This window comes from Aquarana catesbeiana, linkage group LG07 (assembly GCF_042186555.1).
Source record: "Aquarana catesbeiana isolate 2022-GZ linkage group LG07, ASM4218655v1, whole genome shotgun sequence".
In the NCBI taxonomy this organism is placed as follows: Eukaryota; Metazoa; Chordata; class Amphibia; order Anura; family Ranidae; genus Aquarana; species Aquarana catesbeiana.
The window spans coordinates 37,136,328-37,156,832 of record NC_133330.1 but is presented as its reverse complement, the minus strand read 5'-3'; the positions used below and the strand labels follow the sequence as shown (position 1 = coordinate 37,156,832).

General features: G+C 43.2%; 1 protein-coding gene across 1 annotated transcript in view; it reads left to right on the top strand.

The window, feature by feature from the left end:
* Positions 1-20,505, top strand: part of CPNE9 (copine family member 9) — a 468,155-nt gene that overhangs the window by 360,188 nt on the left and 87,462 nt on the right. Inside the window, exons 9-10 of the mRNA XM_073591994.1 lie at positions 2,850-2,913; positions 18,499-18,602. Coding sequence (XP_073448095.1) covers positions 2,850-2,913; positions 18,499-18,602 — 168 coding nt within the window. The remainder of the gene's footprint in view (positions 1-2,849; positions 2,914-18,498; positions 18,603-20,505) is intronic.

Sequence of the window (20,505 nt, the reverse complement as noted above, 5' to 3'; positions counted from 1 at the left end):
AAGACAAGTTTGAGCCAACATCTGTCGGAAAAATCCTAGGATTTTGTTGTCGGAATGTCCGAACAAAGTCCAACCGTGTGTACGGGGCATAAGACTGGGATGTCATTAAAGTTTATGTGCGTGTAAAGGTAGGTGTCCCAATACTTTTGGCAATAAAGTGTATCAAAATATGATCGTATTCATGAGGAAAGTATCTTGATGCTGCAGAGTGATCCAAAATGATCTATAATATTCCACCCTGCCTGACTTATTTTGTTTCATCAAATCTGATCGAATTTGAGTCTAAATTGATTAGAATTGAAGTTATGTCTACTCACTTGTTTGTATATTCAATCGTTTTAATCGAATCACATGTTGATTGGATAAAAATATTGAAGCATGTGTGACCACCATTAAAGGGTACCTCCCGAGATGAGAGTCTCTCTCTGCTCCAAAGTCTTTAAAGTCCTCACCCAGTTCTCCCAAATGTAAGATCATCGAATACAAGTGCTTCGTACAAGGTATGAGGCTGCTATTAGGCCTAGAATCTCCGATATTATTTTTAGATTTAAACTTTCTTTCACCCCTTTTAATACAGCGAAGCGACACACAGGAACACCACAGACATGAGCATATGTTTTAGTTTGCAAGCAAAGATTGTCCAATTGGGATTAGGAAAAAAATATTGGAAGGATAAATGGTGTTTAGTGCATTTTGGCTAAATACACCGGATTATTACACTGGACCTGAGTTATTGTACTATATATATATATATATATATATATATATATATATATATATATATATATATATAGATCTATATATATATATATAGATCTATATATATATATATATATATATATATATATATATATATATATATTTATATATATGGGATCATTTTATATATGTGTTATGGACATTATTTTTATGGACACTTTTTTCACATTTTCATGAATATGTTTTTTAGTTGTGATTTTTCACATCTTATATACACATTTAATTGTGCTACTGTGAATAGTGCAGATTGATATTGCATTGTTTTTCACCTATGTGAGTATCTCCTGTAGTAGGTCTGCAGCCTCTGACCATCTCTTGTATCATATCTACAGCCTCTGGTCATCTCTTATTGCATGTCTGCAGCATCTCACCATCTCCCATAGTAGGTTTTTAGCATCTGATCATCTCCTGTAGTTGCTCTGCAGCCTCTGACCATCTCCTGCACTATGTCTCCAGTCTCTGACCATCTCTTGTATCATATCTGCAGCCTCTGACCATCTCCTGTACTATGTCTGCAGCCTCTGACCATCTCTTGTATCAAGTCTGAAGCCCCGGACCATCTCTTGTAGCATGTCTGAAACCTCTGACCATCTCTTGTAGCATGTCTGAAATCTCTGACCATCTCTTGTAGTATGTCTGCAGCCTCTGACCATCTCTTGTATCAAGTCTGAAGCCTCTGACCATCTATTGTATCATGTCTGCAGTCTCTGACCATCTCTTGTATCATGTCTGCAGCCTCTGACCATCTCTTCTATCATGTCTGAAACCTCTGACCATCTCTTGTAGCATGTCTGAAACCTCTGACCATCTCTTGTAGCATGTCTGAAATCTCTGACCATCTCTTGTAGTATGTCTGCAGCCTCTGACCATCTCTTGTATCAAGTCTGAAGCCTCTGACCATCTATTGTATCATGTCTGCAGTCTCTGACCATCTCTTGTATCATGTCTGCAGCCTCTGACCATCTCTTCTATCATGTCTGAAACCTCTGACCATCTCTTGTAGTATGTCTGCAGCCTCTGACCATCTCTTGTATCAAGTCTGCAGCCTCTGACCATCTCTTGTATCAAGTCTGCAGCCTCTGACCATCTATTGTATCATGTCTGCAGACTCTGACCATTTCTTTAAGTATGTCTGCAGCCTCTGATCATCTCTAATAGTAGGTCTGCAGTATCTGACCATCTCTTATAGTATGTCTGTAGTCTCTGACCATCTCTTGTATCACGTCTGCAATCTCTGACCATCTGTGGTAGTATGTCTGCAGCCTCTGACCATCTCTTGTATCACGTCTGCAATCTCTGACCATCTCTTATAGTAGGTCTGCAGCCTCTGACCATCTCTTGTAGTAGGTCTGCAGTCTCTGACAGTCTTCTGTAGCATTACATATACTAAATATTATCTGTGGTCCTAGGGCAGCAGTTAAGACCCCCTCCATCTAATGAGTTGACAAACACCGACTTAAAGAGTCAATCAGTAGCTATTTCTGAACAATGACCCTCGTCTTCTTCAAGGACCAGCGAGCAAAAATCAGCGAAGGTGACCACCAACCAAAATGATGAATACCATTGCAGACGGATGGAGGACTCTTTGGTGTTTTTTTTTTTTTTTTAAGACCTCCACCGAGCTCCTTGGGAATAGCCCCCAGCACAGTATTTATGTTTCAGGCAGATTGAAAGTAAAAGGTCACAAATAAAGATTTATTCTGGAGCGACCGAGGGAAATCTTTTCACCCACTTCAAGGAAAGGGACTAAATGAAGAGAGATGAAGGAGCGCAGTGCGGGGTGGTAAAATGGCGGAACGCATTCCTGCCGCCCGAGTCTGGCGGGATTGCCGAAATTACTTTCTATCTCCACCAGTGTGTTTGTCATTTGCGCCTAACAAGCTTTAAAGGGGCAGCAGTAAACCTTTGAGGCGAAAGATAGACAGACAGTAATTGCATGTCTGCCGCAGCACAATGGCCTCAGACCTCAATCTGTCATCCGCTCTGGGTCTCTATGAGCAGAACCAATCAGGTGTCTGTGTTGATAAATGGTTGTGTTTCTGTCTATCCTTTTATCTTTTTACTTATGTTTTTTTACTTTCCTCACCCAGGGGGATTCCGGGGAAGAAATGCGGGACGATCATCTTATCAGCGGAGGAGCTCAGCAATTGTCGGGTCTGTATACAATGAAACGGTTTTATATAAAGGCTGAACGATTGTTTGAATGGCTGCTGGAATGGCTCTGATTATTTTTAACATGTAACTTGTAACACTTAAATCAAAGGAACGAACGTCTACAGAGCTCACTGGGGCTCATTGACTCGGGAATTTTGAAGTGCAATTGAAGTCTCACGCCTTTTTATCTCTTTATAGTCCTGTACCGCCACATGGCATGATTTGTGACTGCTAGGGAAGGCTTTAAAGTCCATTTTCACCCCATGAAAATGCTTCCTTTACTCACACACCAGTGCTCTGTGCTAGCAGAGCTGAGTAACGGCCACACCTCTCATCCCCAGGGGGCGTGTCTGATCAGTTCTTTGTGATTTACTAAGTGCAGTTAGGCTGGCCATACATGGCTTGAATTTCGAAAGAATTTTCTTTTGAAAATCAGAAAATGTGTGCGTTTTGTGATCCGATGGCGCCACCATTGATTTCGAAATTCGGCCAACCAAGCCTTCAATTTCACCTCATGTTGCTACAGAAAAGAATTTTTGTGGCTGGGAATCTTCTTTTCTTTCCGGGAATTTTCTTTTCTTGCACATGCGCATTTCTTTTTCAATTACAATTCTCGCACGATTCTCCCATCATGGATTAGAAAATCGTTTGTTTTTCAAAAAATTTCCAACATGTCCGATTACTCAAATTCGATGGCCGCACAAAAATCGGCTGTTGCTGCAGCCCACTAATGGTGCTAAATACGAACAAAAATTCTTAGATAGGATTTTCGAATGAAAATTCTTTCGAAATTCGACCCGTGTATGGCCTGCCTAGGTCTAAGACAGGCCATGCAATTTTCTTTCCTTTAACCGCTTCAATACTGGGCACTTTTACCCCCTTGCGCTGTCACACTTTGACAATTGTGCGGTCATGCAACGCTGTACCTAAATTACGTTTTCATAGTTTTTTCACACAAATAGAGCTTTCTTTTGGTGGTATTTAATCACCGTTTTTTTTTTTTTGCTAAAAAAAAGACCGAAAATTTAGAAGAAAAAAAAAAAAGCTTCTTAATTTCTGTCAGAAAATTTTGTAAATAAGTAATTTTTCTCCTTCACTAATGGGCACTGATGAGGTGGTACTGGTGAGAAGGCACTATTATGCTGCACTGATGTGGCACTAATTAACACTGATAGGTGATAAACGGCACTGATGAGCAGGCACTGATGGGCACTGAAAGGCAGCACTGACTGGCATTACTGATGAGCACAGATCGGTATCACTGATGGGCACAGATTGGCATCACAGATGGTCACTGACTGGCATCACTGTTGGGGCTGCACTGATGATCAGGGAACTGATTATCTGTACAGGTCTCCCCTGTGGGGAGATGACACTGATCGGCTCTCCTCTCCTCACACTCTGCTGTCAGTGTGAGGAGAGGAGAGCCGATTACCGGCACTTTTGTGTTTACATGTGACCGGCTGTGATTGGACACAGCCGATCACATCGGTAAAGAACGGCCTCATCGGCTCTTTACTGTGATCTGGGTCGTGTCGTGTCCCAGGGACATGGTGCACCCGCAATCGTCGCGCTGTGCACCCTTTGGGCACGCGAGAACGGTGAGACTGGGGCGACGTCATATGACGTCGCCCCAGAACGAGAGGGATTCCAGCCTGCCGTCGTTTGACTATGCAGCGGGCGGGAGGTGGTTAAAGCGTTAGTAAACCGCTGCCCATTTCATTTATTTTTTCAAACCTGAAGGATAATGTCATAATGTGCTAGTATGCATCGCATACTAGCACATTATGTTAAACTTACCTGAAAATGAAGCCTTCCAGCGCTGAGTTGTCACCGCTGCAGGTGCTTCCATCGTAACCCGGTCTTCCTTCCGGGTCCGCAGACTCTGGCTCTGTGACTGGCTGGAGCTGGGATGATGTCACTGGGTGGACGTTCCTTCCGAGCTCATGCGCCAGGGATGTCACTGGCTCCATGTACAGAAAATATCTTCTAAACCGGGCACGTTTAGCAAATATCTACAGTACCTATAGGTACGTAAGTCTTATTATAGGCTTACCTATAGGTAAAAGTCAGAGATGGGAGTTGACTCCCACTTTAATCGGGGGTTGCAAATCCTCAAGGTTTTTCACCTTATACATTTTATGCATTAGGTGAAAAACCTTCTGTAGTGCAGCAGCCCCCCCCTCCAGCACCCCCCTTTTACTTACCTGAACCCGATCGTTCCAGCGATGGGGACAAGCACAGCAGCTCCAGCCGCTGTCTCGGGTCCTCATTAAATAGATAAATAGCAGCGGGAGCCATTGGTTCCAGCTACTGTCAATCAAATCCAGTGACACGGAGCTGGGGGGCAGAGCCGAATACTGCTACTGCGTCCATTGACAGACAGCAGGACTCAGGCCCCGCCCCCCCGGCTCCTGTGTCACTGGATTTGATTGACAGTAGCTGGAACCAATGGCTCCCGCTGCTATCTACGAGCACCCCCATGGAAAGCGGCTCTCTGTGGGGGGTACTCAAGAAGAGGAGGAGCCAGGAGCGCTGCTGAGGAACCCCAGAGAAGGAGGATCAGGGTCGCTCTGTGCAAAACCCTTGCACAGAGGAGGTAAGTATGACATGTTTGTAATTTAAAAAAAACAACAACCTTTACAATCACTTTAACCATGGGTTAAAGTGCTCAATTAATTGCTCGATTCCCCCATCAGCACCCCCCCCCCATCGAATGAAAAAAACCTGACAGGCTGGTTGTACTGAAGTCCATAGATTAATCGAAATTCATCCGGATCCTGCTGAACCGGCCGAATTTCAATCCGTCTATGACCTGCTTATGGCTCGGTTCACACTGGATGCCGATGGGGCTCCCAGCAGGGGTCCGGTGCGTCCTGGTTCACCGTTTCAGGTCCAATTTCAGCTCTAATTTTGGGCTGAATTCGGACCTGAAACGGACCAAAAGACACACAGGGCTCCTGTGCACATTCGCATTGAAGCCGCAGCGGAGATATGTGAACCGGCTCCAAAGAGAGCCAGTCAAAATCTCCTGCTATTGCGAATTCGATGCGGGCATTGCAGCGCAGCGGCTGGTGTACGATGTGGTGGGGCCGAGTGATGATGCACTGAGCTCAGCGGATCACACTGCTTTTTTTTTTTATGTTTTTTTTTTTTATGAACTTTAATGAGATGCCACACTGACATCTCATAATGTTCAATTGCTAGCCGTGCGGTGTAAGGCAGTGGATTGGCTCTCAGTGCACTGCGCTGAAAAAAAAAATACTGCATTTCAAAGCCGCAGATCAGTGCGACAGAACCCCTGTCAGGTTTTTATTGCTGTCTGTGGCCCCAATAGGAAGATATTCACCTTCTCTATTTGTCCTGTTTACCGTTATCACAGAGAGTGAAAGTAAAAGAAAATCCTACATTTTGTGTTGACATCAGGACACTAATAGAGGGGAAATCTTCCAATGGTGATTTTAGTTCTGGTGACAACCAGGGATTCTCCTAATGAGCAGGGATGTCTCCCACTTCCTGTTTTGGCTATGGGACAGGAAGTGAAGGGAAATCTCCCCAGTGTGCGCACAGATAGCAGAAGGAACTGACAGGGGCTGTAACCTTCCCTTACACTTTAAAGGATTACTAAACCCTTGTGTTTTTTTTTTTTAAATAACAAACATATCATACTTACCTCCTCTGTGCAGTTGGTTTTGCACAGAGTGGTCCTGATCCTCCTCTTCTGGGGTCCCTCAGCACTCTTGGCTCCTCCTCTTCTCAAGTGCCCTGTCGGAGAAGCTCTCTCCTTCGGGACACCCGTGTGGGCGTGCTCCTGAGTCCTGCTGCTGCGTCTATTGACACAGACAGTAGAACTCGGCCCCGCCCCCCGACACTCGCATCATTAGATTTGATTGACAGCAGCGGCAGCCAATGGCTGCTCTGCTATCACTCTATCCAATGAGGACCCAAAACACTGGCTGAAGCTGGTGTGCTCGTTCCCGTTGTGGTGTTTACGGAGCTATGGTAAGTAAAAGGGGGCTCGGGGGGGCTGCTGCATGACAGGAGGTTTTTCACCCTAATGCAAAGAATGCATTAGGGTGAAAAACCTTGAGGGATTACAACCCCTTTAAGCCCTCATTCACACTGATGCGATTTGTCACGCATAGGAAACGTTCAAATTGTTGCAACTCATGAAGCAGTGACTTTGAAAAAGTTTCCTGCACTACTTTTTTTCTGATTTCATTGCGACATGCATAGACTTCTGTTAAAAAAAAGTCAAAATCAGAGGTGCAAATCGCACTGATCCATAGATCCCAACTGTCCCTGATTTGGAGCAATGTCCCTCTGTCCCTCTTTCCTCCTCATTTGTCCCTCATTTTGGTCTGATCTATATAGTTGTATATAAAATGCACTTTTTATCTTTCAAAAAGTGATTGCCAGTGCTAAACCTTTCATGTAAATTCTAAATTTCTGCATTTGTAATTTTGATAAGCCAATATAAAGGATTAATAGTGGTAAAAACAAGCCCTTGTGGATTTCATTAACCTTTTTTTATGGTTAATTCTCCTTTAAGGAGGTGTGGCAGGGGGCGTGTCCTATGCCTACATACGTTGTAGGTGTCCCTCATTCCCAACTCAAAATGTTGGGAGGTATACTGATCTGCTGCTTTGAAATCGCACTGAAGTAGCACGATTTCAAAGCTGCACCAGTGTGAACCGGGGCTTAGGGAGGATTTTGACGTGCGTCTAATCTCCATTTCCTCTGAAGCCCGATCTGCATTCATATCATGCTTCAGAGGTTACTGACAAGGAAGCGATGGAACACGCACCTCCAGTTTTAACCCCATTTTTTCTAACAAATGCATTGCACGCGGTTGCAGGGTGTTTGCGACGCTTCCCCATTTACTTGAATACGTAGCATTCAACAGGCCGACACTACAAGAAAGTGTTAAAATTTTGCCCAATCAGAAAAGCCCAGCAGCTTCCAGCATAAGCTCACTTTTTTAGGGCAGTATGCCCCCAGGAACAAACACCCGTTCTGGGCATTCATCTCTGGGCACATACTACCCTACATGTACATACCACTGATGTAGCTGCAAAGAGGCTGCATGGGATCAGCAACACTAAAATGCAACAGATGATTACATACATCTTTGATTAAAAAAACACAATGCCAATTGTTTGATACTCAGTGCTTTAGCAATGTCATTTGGTTACACTTCACATCTCTATTAAGACAAGCTCAGCCAGCAGTTGTGTCCTATGCAGATGTGCGCTGAATAAAGAGGGGTTAATTCTCTGCCTCTCATGTGGCTCGAATCTCCTACATAGAATTCATTACACATAGCAACTTCTGTGTCAGATTATTTATTCCGGTATATTAGCAATTTTGATTAATGGTGTATTTAATTGCATTTATATTTATGATTTGCATGTGTGTCTGGGGAAAGGAGGGGGAGGGGGGGAGATATGAAATGAAATCTTCTCCTCCATTATTGATCATGATCCTGTATTATGGAGACTGACAATGCCGGGAATGTATACGTTTTGTAATGGTGGAGTTGTTTTTAAAGTAATTGTGCCATGGGGAGGGCATGGTTTTTATCTATGCATTATATATGACAAGGTCAGACACTGCAGGGTTTAGGTCTGGAGAGACAGCTCAGGTGGGAGAATCTGTCCACAGGACAACTATTAGTTGTGCTCTCCACAAATCTGGTCTTTATGGAAGAGTGGCAAGAAGAAAGCCATTGTTGAAAGAAAGCAATAATGCCCCGTACACACGGTCGGACATTGATCGGACATTCCGACAACAAAGTCCATGGATTTTTTCCGACGGATGTTGGCTCAAACTTGTCTTGCATACACACGGTCACACAAAGTTGTCGGAAAATCCGATCGTTCTGAACGCGGTGACGTAAAACACGTACGTCGGGACTATAAACGGGGCAGTAGCCAATAGCTTTCATCTCTTTATTTATTCTGAGCATGCGTGGCACTTTGTGCATCGGATTTGTGTACACACGATCGGAATTTCCGACAACGGATTTTGTTGTCGGAAAATTTTATAGCCTGCTCTCAAACTTTGTGTGTCGGAAATTCCGATGGGAAATGTGTGATGGAGCCCACACACGGTCGGAATTTCCGACAACAAGGTCCTATCACACATTTTCTGTCGTGTACAGGGCATAAGAAGTCCGTTTGCAGTTTGTGAGAAGCCATGTGGAGGACACAGCAAACATGTAGAAGAAGGTGCTCTGGTCAGATGAGAACAAAATTACTTCATCCCAATAAACGTATATTGATTGGTTTGCGCAAAAGTTATAGCTTCTACAAACTATGAGATAGATATATATATATATATATATATATATATATATATATATATATACACAGTATCTCACAAAAGTGAGTACGCCCCTCGCATTTTTGTAAATATTTTATTATATCTTTTCATGTGACAACACTGAAGAAATGACACTTTGCTACAATGTAAAGTATTGAGTGTACAGCTTGTATAACAGTGTAAATTTGCTGTCCCCTCAAAATAACTCAACACACAGCCATTAATGTCTAAACTGCATATTTTCCAGCACTGCCTTAACCCTCTTGGGCATGGAGTTCACCAGAGCTTCACAGATTGCCACTGGAGTCCTCTTCCACTCCTCCATGATGACATCACAGAGCTGGTGGATGTTAGAGACCTTGTGCTCCTCCACCTTCCGTTTGAGGATTCCCCACAGATGCTCAATAGGGTTTAGGTCTGGTGACATGCTTGGTCAGTCCATCACCTTTACCCTCAGCTTCTTTAGCAAGGCAGTGGTCGTCTTGGAGGTGTGTTTGGGGTCGTTATCATGTTGGAATACTGCCCTGCGGCCCAGTCTCTGAAGGGAGGGGATCATGCTCTGCTTCCGTATGTCACAGTTCATGTTGGCATTCATGGTTCTCTCAAAGAACTGTAGCCATGCCACCACCACCTTGCTTGACTATAGGCAAGACACACTTGTCTTTGTACTCCTCACCTGGTTGCCGCCACACAAGCTTGACACCATCTGAACCAAATAAGTTTATCTTGGTCTCATCAGACCACAGGACATGGTTCTAGTAATCCATGTCCTTAGTCTGCTTGTCTTCAGCAAAATGTTTGCAGGCTTTCTTGTGCATCATCCTTAGAAGAGGCTTCCTTCTGGGACTACAGCCATGCAGACCAATTTGATGCAGTGTGCGGCGTATGGTCTGAGCACTGACAGGCTGACCCCCCCACCCCTTCAACCTCTGCAGCAATGCTGGCAGCACTCATACATCTATTTCCCAAAGACAACCTCTGGATATGACGCTGAGCACGTGCACTCAACTTCTTTGGTCGACCATGGTGAGGCCTGTTCTGAGTGGAACCTGTCCTGTTAGACCGCTGTATGGTTTTGGCCACCGTGCTGCAGCTCAGTTTCAGGGTCTTGGCAATCTTCTTATAGCCTAGGCCATCTTTATGTAGAGTAACAATTCTTTTTTTCAGATCCTCAGAGAGTTCTTTGCTATGAGGTGCCATGTTGAACTTCCAGTGACCAGTATGAGAGAGTGAGAGCGATAACACCAAATTTACTACACCTGCTCCCCATTCACACCTGAGATCTAGTAACACTAACGAGTCACATGACACCGGGAAGGGAAAATGGCTAATTGGGCCCAATTTGGACATTTTCACTTAGGGGTGTACTCACTTTTGTTGCCAGCGGTTTAGACATTAATGGCTGTATGTTGAATTATTTTGAGGGGACAACAAATTTACACTGTTATACAAGCTGTACACTCACTACTTTACATTGTAGCAAAGTGTCATTTCTTCAGTGTTGTCACATGAAAAATTTTTACAAAAATGTGAGGGGTGTACTCACTTTTGTGAGATACTATATATATATAGATCCCATAGTTTGTAGACGCTATAACCAATCAATATACATTTATTGGGATTTTTTTTTTTTACCGAAAATATGTAGCAGAATACATATCGGCCTGAACTGATGAAGAAATTAGATTTTCTTTTTATATTTTTATTGCGTATGTTTTATAGCAGAAAGTTAAAAATATTGTTTTTTTTTTTTCCAAAATTGACGGTCATTTTTTGCTTATAGCGCAAAAAATAAAATTTGCAGAGGTGATCAAATACCACCAAAAGAAAGCTTTGTTTGTGGGGGAAAAAAAGACATACATTTTTTTTTTTGAGTACAGCGTTGCACGACCGCGCATTTTTCAGTTAAAATAACACAGTGCCAAAATAGGCCTAGTCAGGAAGGGGGGTAAATCTCCTGGAGGTCAAGATTTAAAAAAAAAAAAAAAAGTTGTACTTGTTTATTTCTCTTTTGGTGATCTCCATTTAGACGAAAAAAAAAAAGAGACAAATCACGTACCGGGTTTATCATCCGCATCTGTTTCTGATCACATCTGTCATTATATCAGCCGGAATGTAGAACACAAAATAGAATTTAATGAAAGTAAATGAATCTGTCTGATTCACTGCACTTTACTTCAACTCTCAATTATGAATCATTGTCTGTTTAGCCATTAATTGAGGTGAGGCGAGGAGGAGAGGGGGGGGACACACTGAATACTGTCTGTGGAATATCAGCGCGCAGATGTGTGCGTTCACAGAGGGCCGTCCGTGTTTAAATTTAGTGCATGATAAGAAAAGAAGACGTTATGTGTGATGTTTTAATGTGTTACTAAACCCACAACAGTAAAATCAGTCTGTATATGCAGTAAAGCATGCTTTAGGGTGCTGTACATATCTTCCTGAAAACATCCCAGCACTCTGCAAGCAAGAGGAGTTATACAAAAGTCAAAATTCACTGACGGGTAGGCATTAGTCTGGAGGAGTGGTAGGCTGAATTTGCATGAAGACCTCCCTCGGAAATGCCCACGTATGATGCTGAGCCTCCATTCCTGAAAGAACTGAAATCCAATGAATGAGAGGCATAGGCGTGTGCAGGGGGTGTGCCAGGTGTGCCTGGGCACACCCTAATCACTATATGCACTGCTGATTCCCCCTATTGCCCGGGCTCCCCCCCATGTTGGCCGCCCTGCCCCACAGTGCTGCTGGCTTCCTTCCTCTCCTCTCTCCCCGCTGCTGTGGGAGATGTTTCAGAATGGAGAGTTGTGGAAGTGGCTCGTAAATATGGCATTTGTCAGTGACTTCCTTTTCTAAATGAACACAGTGAACACACTCACTCACTGTGTTCATTCATAAGGGAAGCATATTAAACTGTGTTTACTGTGCTTCCATTTGTGAATGAACAGGAAGCCACTCAGCACAGAGCACTTCCCGTTCATTCGCTGTCCAGTGCAGCTGAGGCTGCAGAGAAAGGCATGCGTGTTTGAGCTTTGGGGTGCACACCTATGATGAAAGGGGCAGGTCAGTGGCAGTCAGGCTGGAGAATAGACATGCGCATTGACAAAAAATTAGTTTGTTTTCATTTTCGTTTCATTCGCTTTTTTCGGAAATTTGGAAAATCAGGAATTCGAAATTCAGAAATTTGAAAATCCGAAAATTTGAAATTCGGAAATCCAAAAATTTGTAATTCGAAAATGTGGAAATTCAGAAAACCGAAAATTCAGATTTTCAAATTTCCGAATTTCGAATTTTCGAATTTCCTAATTTCCGTCTTTTCGAATTTCAAATTTTTGGATTTTCGAATTTCTAATTTTTGAATTTACAAATTTCGAAAATTCGGAAATTCAAAAATTTGAAAATCTGAAAAAAAGAAAGAAAATCTGTAAAATTTGAAATAATAACTAACTATTAAATTATAGGTATTGGAATTTCCTTTCAAATTTGGCTGTTTGTGAACATAACGAATACAAATTTATCTGAGGTTAAAAATTATCCAAAATAACAAATGCCGCATGTAAACAAGTGGAATAGAACAAATTAATAATAAATAAGAAGAAGAAGGTTTTATTATTATTATTGTTAATTATTATTATTAGATCGTTACATTCCATCAAATACCACCAAAAGAAAGCTCTATTTGTAGGAAAAAAAGGCGTATATTTTCTTTGGGTACAGCATCGCACGACCGCGCAATTGTCGGTTAAAGTGCCGTATCGCAAAAAAAAAATGGCCTGGTCATTAAGGGGGCAAATCCTTTGTGGTTAATTTCGCTTTAAAGACTACAAATCCGTGATCCCAGAAATGGCGGGACGGGGGTCCTGGCATTTCCTTCCTCTGTAGCGGTTGGGTGGGATGCGGGATGTGGCCCCGCGGGTACAGCTGGCGCTGTGTGAAGCTCAGATTCTCAGACTTGATGAGCTGAACGCACAAGAGGCCTCTGAAAAGACAGTCATTTCCAGCAATTATCGTCAGCCAGGCTAACACTTCATCAGCCGCGGTGTCACATCTGATACATATTAATTACACGAGTACAGGAGGTACAAGAGGAGCCGTCACCGCAAGGAGCCCTCCGGGGCCAAAAAGGAAAGGAGATCACTGATTACCATATGTTCGAGCGTTTCCCATGTGACATCTATAGGACACAAACATTATACACAAGGAAGCTGAATGCAGAACTTTCTTAAAGTGACACGAAACCATATCATAGCTCCCAACTGTCCCTGATTTCGAGGGACTGTCCCTGATTAGGAGCAATGTCCCTCTGTCCCTCATTCCTAGTCATTTGTCCCTCATTTTGGTCTGATCTATATAGTTGTATATAAAATGCACTTTTTATCTTCAAAAAGTGTTTTCCAGCGCTAAACCTTTCACCTGATTTCTAAATTGCTGCATTTGTAAATTTCAAAAGCCAATATTAAAGGAATAGTAGTGGAAAATAATAAAAATTTTTAAAAAATCCCTTGTGGGTTTAACTAAATTTTTTTGGGGGGGTTAATTCTCCTTTAAGGGGGCGTGGCAGGGGGCGTGACCTATTTCTACATACTTTTGCTAGTGTCCCTCATTCCCATCTCAAAAAGTTGGGAGGTATGCCATATCCATATTTTCCTAAATATACACCCATGTAAGCAGGTACAGTTAGCCAGTCTGCCATTAGGTGGCTCTGTTCCAGAATAACGCCTGGTTACAGGAAGTAGTGTCATCAGGTGTTAGACCCTTTTTAGTTAGAGCCCTCCTGCAGTTATGTCCTGGGTGAGTCAGGGCCCAGTTATATACCAGGCTAGGAGGAGCACTAGTGCACTTGAGGAATGGGAGCCAAACACCCCACACTAGTACACTAGTACATATGTGACCAACATGGGGGGCCCAGGAGACCTTAAGTCATAGCTCCCAGCTGTCCCTGATTTGGAGCAATGTCCCTCTGTCCCTCATTCCTCCTCATTTGTCCCTCATTTTGGTCTGATCTATATAGTTGCATATAAAATGCACTTTTTATCTATCAAAAGTGTTTCCCGGTGCTAAACCTTTCATCTGATTTCTAATTTGCTGCATTTGTAGATTCCAAAAGCCAATATAAAGGAATAGTAGTGGTAAAAAAAATCACTTGTGGGTTTACCCAATCTTGTTTTTTTATACAATTCTCCATTAGGGGGCGTGGCAAGGGGCGTGTCCTATGCCTGCACACTTTTGCTGATAGGTGTCCCTCATTCCCATCTTAAAAAGTTGGGAGGTATGCCTGAAGTAGACCTCCACCCAGGAGAGCTGGTTGTAGACTTCCTGACCCTTACACTATGGAGGTGGGGGGCTAGGGCGGGTTGCAAAAAACCTTTCAGGCCAATCACTTAAGCAGCGGATACTGCTTTAGTAATTTCCAGCTTCTACGGGAATCCCACAGATATGACACATACATACTTAAAGTGTTACTAAACCCTCAACAGTAAAATCAGTCTGTATATGCAGTAAAGCATGCTTGTTATACAAACTGTGGAACCTGAGGGGTTAATCTTCTGCATTGTGTAAAAAAAGGCTGTTTGAGCCTGTCTTCTCTGATCCTCCCCTTCTTCCACTGTCCCCAATCTATCTACTGGTTGAACAGAGGCTAGGGGACAAGCTGCACATGCTCAGTTGGGTGTGTAATAAACAAATAGTCTTTGATATATGTAAATAATCTTTGGATGAATAGTCAATAAATTATGTGACAGGTGCTCTTTAATCGTACATATCACAAATTCATGCTTGTGCTCCCCCTATGGTACTGCACTCACCAGAAAACTCTCCCCTCTAGGGGGTGTCTCACATTCACAGTTTATGCCACTGTGTAGCAGACCCAGATTCACGCCTTTATGTATCTCTCCTCTCCTTCCTCTTTTAGAAATTCAGACCCTCCGTCTCATCCGCATGCAGAGAAAAATGACATCCCATAGCACAATACTGTTTTCACTCAGTTTATTTAGGTCAAACAGCTGGGAATATACTCACAATTTATCTGCATTGAGTAAGCATTTAAAAATCAGGAACGCTATGCGTGCCACGGCTTTGCCAGGAAGTGACGCAATGACGCTGGAAGCTCCGCCCTATGCATTTCGTCAGCACGACATCATCAAGAGCGGCGCCCTGTTTTTTTAACAGTAGAATTTTGTTTGTTATATTTTGATTCAAAGTGGAGTCAGGAGATTTTTTATCTTAATGCATTTACTGCATTAAGATAAAAAGCCTCCGGTGTGCAGCAGCCCCCCTCAGCCCTCCTAATACTTACCTGAGCCTCATCTCTGTTCAGCGATGTCCACGAGTGTCTCAGCCGTCCGAGACTCTCCCCCCCGATTGGCTGAGACACAGCAGCGGCGCCATTGACTCCCACTGCTGTCCATCAGTCGGCTAGCCAATTAGGAGAGAGAGGGGGTGGGGCTGGGCCGGGGCAACGTGTCTGAATGGACACAGGAAGCTGTGACTCAGCTCAGGTGCCTCCATAGCAATCTGCTTGCTGTGAGGGCACTCGACAGGAGGGAGGGGCCAGGAGTACAGAAGAGGGACCTGAGAAGAGGAGGATCCGGGCTGCCCTGTCCAAATCCACTGCACAGGGCAGGTGACTATAACATGTTTGTTATTTTTATTTAAAAAAAAAAAAAAGAGACTTTACACTTTAAGAACATTCATCCAATTTTCTAATCGTTAGCAAGGTTAAATCATTTCAACCATCTCATTTTTAACCATAGTGACGAGACAATTTCAAGGAGCAGAATGGAAAATTCTTCTTGAATGAACAAATTTCTAGCAGTGTGTGTGTGGTTTTTTTTTGTATAAAAAATTACATTCACCTCAAAATCCAAATTTTGAAGTTATTTCGAATGACACTTGCCAAGTGATCAAATGTACTGGGAATGTTCGTATAAACATTCATTCAAAAATTTAATGGTGTATAGCCAGCTTTACGGTGGTCCAAGATGTAAAAATTGCCCTTGTCCTTTGAGACGAAAGGCATAGAGCGGAGCTAACCATTACTAATAGAAAATAAATAAATAAATAAAAAGATCCCATAGTTTGAAGACGCTATAACTTTTGCGCAAACCAATCAATATACGCTTATTGGGGTTTTTTTTTACCAAAATATATGTAGCAGAATACATTTTGGCCTAAATTGATGAAGACATTTTTTTATTTATTTTTTTTGGATATGTTTTATAGGAGAAAGTAAAAAAAAAAATATTTTTTTCAAAAATGTCGGTCTTTTTTTGTTTGTAGCGCAAAAAATAAAAAACACACAGGTGATCAAATTTCATCAAAAGAAAGCTCTATTTGTGGGAAAAAAATGACATAAATTTTATTTGGGTACAGCGTCGCACGACTGTGCAATTGTCAGTTAAAGTAACGCAGTGCCATATCGCAAAACATGGCCTGGTCATGAAGAGGGGTAAATCTTCCAGGGGTCAAGAGGTTAAAGTGATATTAAAGTTTGTTTGTTTTTTTTTTAATAACAAACATGTCATACTTACCTGCTCTGTGCAATGGTTTTGCATAGAGCAGCTCTAGTCCTCTTCTTTTCGAGTTGACCACGGGCACTCCTTGCTCCTCCCCCTCCAGCAGTGCCCTCAGAAAGCTGCTTGCTATGGGGGAACTGGTGTGTGCTCACTCCCGAGCCCTGCTCTATGCGTCCATAAGACACAGAGCAGTGACTCAGCCCTCCCCCTGCTCTTTCCTCATAGGCTCAATGGCTGTGACTGAGGGAGAGGGGAGAGTCCCCATACAGCCGAGGCTATTGTGAACATCGCTGGATCAAAAGGGGGCTCAGGTAAGGATTGGGGGGGGCGCTGCACACAGAAGGTTTTTTACCTTTATGCACAGAATGCATGAAGGTAAAAAAAACCTGCAAGAGGAATTCTGCCCTCCCCCCTCCAAAAATTAAAAGTTAGCAGCTACAAATACTGTAGCTGTTGACTTTTTACTATTAGGGAACTTACCTATCCAGGCATTCAGTGGTGTATTAAAACGAGCTGATTCTTAAATGGGCGCTCGGTTGCTGGCGCCGCCATCTTGGCTAAGGGAAACCAGCAGTGAAGCCTTTTTCAGCCGGTTTCCTACAGCACTGCGCTCTGGGAATGGGCCGGCTTGCGGGGGGAAGGAGGAGGGGGGGCTGAACTTTGCGGCAAAGTGAGTCGGAAGTGGGAGCGGGTACCTGTCAAAACCAGGTACAGTGAAACCTCCGTTCTAGGAGAATGCTTGTAATCCAAAACACTCACATATCAAAGCGAGTCTCCCCATAGAAGTCAATGGAAACTAAGATAATTTGTTCCGCATTGACTTCTATTAAATGTAATAATGCATGTGGCCAGGGGTGCGGGAGGCGCCGGAGAGCCTCGTAAATACTTGGGGACAGCTCGGCTGAACTCCGAAAGCCTCAGAAAGGCTCGGAAACACTCGGGAACGGAGTATTTCTGAGTGTTTCCAAGTATTTCCGAGTGGTTCCGAGTATTTCCGAATGGCTCCGAACCGTTCCGAGTGTCCCCGGCGCCCCCGCACCTCTGGCTAAATGCGGTACTGCACACCCCATTAGCTTGAATTCTGCACCTTTTGCGAGACAACACTCGCAAACCAAGTCAGAATTAAAAAAAAAAAAAAAGTTGCTCATCTTTCAAAACGCTAGTTAACCGCGTTACTCTTAAACCAAGGTTCCACTGTACATGATTGGATGATGGAAATCAGCAGAGCTTTACTGCATTCATTTATTAAGCTCTGGGAAAAAGGAGTGCACAGCATAGGTGTGCCCAGCCTATTGCATTAGGGTGTGCCACCCCAAAGCTCAAACACATATGCGGTGTCAGTAGAGCAGTGGACGGTGTCATAAGTTCAGAGATAGATTGGTGTCAGTAGGGCAGTGGGCAGCGTCAGTGGTTTTTATTTTGATTATTTTATATTTTATTATTTTTTTACATTTTTTTTTTTTATTATTTATTTTGTTTTTTGCTATTTTTTTTTAGGAGCCCTGTTAGGGGGCTTTGGTGAAATATCAGAGATCTAAACAGGGAGAATCTGCACCACACGGGGTGATTAGGGTGTGCCCAGGCACACCTGGCACACCCTGTGCGCACATGCCTATGATGCACCGTCTATTTTCCTTTAGTAATCCACTCCAAAGTTGACATACATTTGTTACAAAGTATTTGTGTATAAGCCAGAATAGCCGTGTCCTTATTCCACGATTGTAACCGTAGTGTTTTCTTTGTCTTTTAGGATATTGTTACTATGCAGCTGTGCGCCAACAAGCTGGACAAGAAAGACTTCTTCGGAAAGTCGGACCCTTTCCTGGTGTTCTACCGCAGCAATGAGGACGGAACGTAAGTAAGACCGATCAAGGGGAATGTTTAGGGAAGAGACCATTCAATTAACATGGAGAAGAGGAAAGTGGGAATGTTGTCCCAGCTGATTCCAACTGTAGTTTCTTCTATGCGGGAAATGAAAGCCAACGCAAAGCTGGCCATCGTTAGGTAAAATTTTGAAGGAAAATTCATAGGAGAGAATGTTTTAGGAAAGTTTGTTCTAATCGTTAGTGGAGGTCAAATCGATGTTTGTTTTCGACCGCAGCGATGAGAACATTCGAAGAAGCAGGATGGAAAAAAAAAATGATCAAACAAACGAATTTCTAACAGTGTATGTGGTTTTCATTCAGTAAGGCCCCATTGACACTTGAGGACCCCGAAGGCACATCACAAGTCTCACCATTTCCCAATGAGTACTCTTCATATCTGTGCGACTTTTCTGTACTACTTTGGTCCAACTTTCATGTGACTTGAGGGCCATAGATCCTCCATAAAAAAAAATTTAAAGTCCTATTAAAAGTCACACCTGCATGATATACATGCGACTTGTGTGCGAAAAGAACACCGGCAATGAAAAATGATCAGACAGCGTGATCGGACCTTTTTTCTTTTTTTACCGGTCGGTGGTGGTGGCGGGCATTGTGTTTGATGATGGGCCCGAAAGGCCTGGTATGGATTGGGGGGGACCCCACGCCATTTTTTTTTAATTGCCTGCATTCTTTTGTTTGCATTAAGCTGTCAGTGGGGAAACCCGCTGACAGTGGATGAATCATCGGCTGTTAAAGTGATTGTAAAGTCTCGTTTTTTTTTTTTTCTTAAATAAAAAAAATGTTATACTTAACTTCTCTGTGCAGTTGGTTTTGCACAGAGCAGCCCTGATCCTCCTCTTCTCGGGTCCTGCTGCTCCTGGCTCCTCCTCCCTGCTATTGAGTGCCCCCACAGTCAGAAGCTTCCTATGGGGGCACCCGAGCCGAGTCACAGCTCCGTGTATTCATTCAGACACGGAGCCCTATCCCCGACCCCCTCTCTCCCCTGATTGGCTTTGAATGACAGCCGCGGGAGCCAATGGCGCCGCTGCTGTGTCTCAGCCAATCAGGAGGAGTGTCCTGGCTGGCTTAGATATCGCTGGAGAAGGGGCTCAGATAAGTAATTAGGGGGTGCTGGGGGGGCTGCTACACACAGAAGTTTTTTTTTATCTTAATGCATAGAATGCACCTTCTGCCTTTACAACTCCTTTAAGAAAGTGGCGGCCGACATCCCAGTCCGCTCCTTAACAACCAGCTATTCTTCACACAGAATTCGGATCAGTCAATTTTCGACCAATTCGAATTAGAATCCTTTTAAAAATTTGGAATTTGATAGAAAATGAAGAAACCAAACGAAACAAAACAAATTTTTCCGTTCTGCACATGTCTAGTGACTTTGTAGAGCACAAACAAAATGATCACAAAATTATCACATTGGTCAAAGCCAAAGTCGTAACAAAGTCACACTCATCCAACGTCGCATCAAAATCGCATCAACGTCATATCACGTTGCACAGTAAAGTCGCAATGGAAATCGCATGATTTTTAACTCTAATTCATTCCAACATCAAATGTTAAAAGCAAACAAAATCTTTCGAACGACATCCAGATGTTCTGAGAATTTTCGTACAAATTTTCCTAAGACCTTTCCTAAGGGCTAATTCACACATTGTGCGGTGACAGGCGTTTAACTGTATTGTAAAAGGCCTGCCACCGCAGGGACACTCTATAAACAGTTGTTTCCTGTGTGTCCCAGTCACACTGTTACACAGCTCCGGAGCTGCGGGGCAGCCTGCTGCAATAAAATGCATTTTATCGCAGGGCACTGTACAGAATCGCATGGCACAGTGCGTCGCTCTACTATACAGCACCATGAATGAAGTGCACTTTAAATG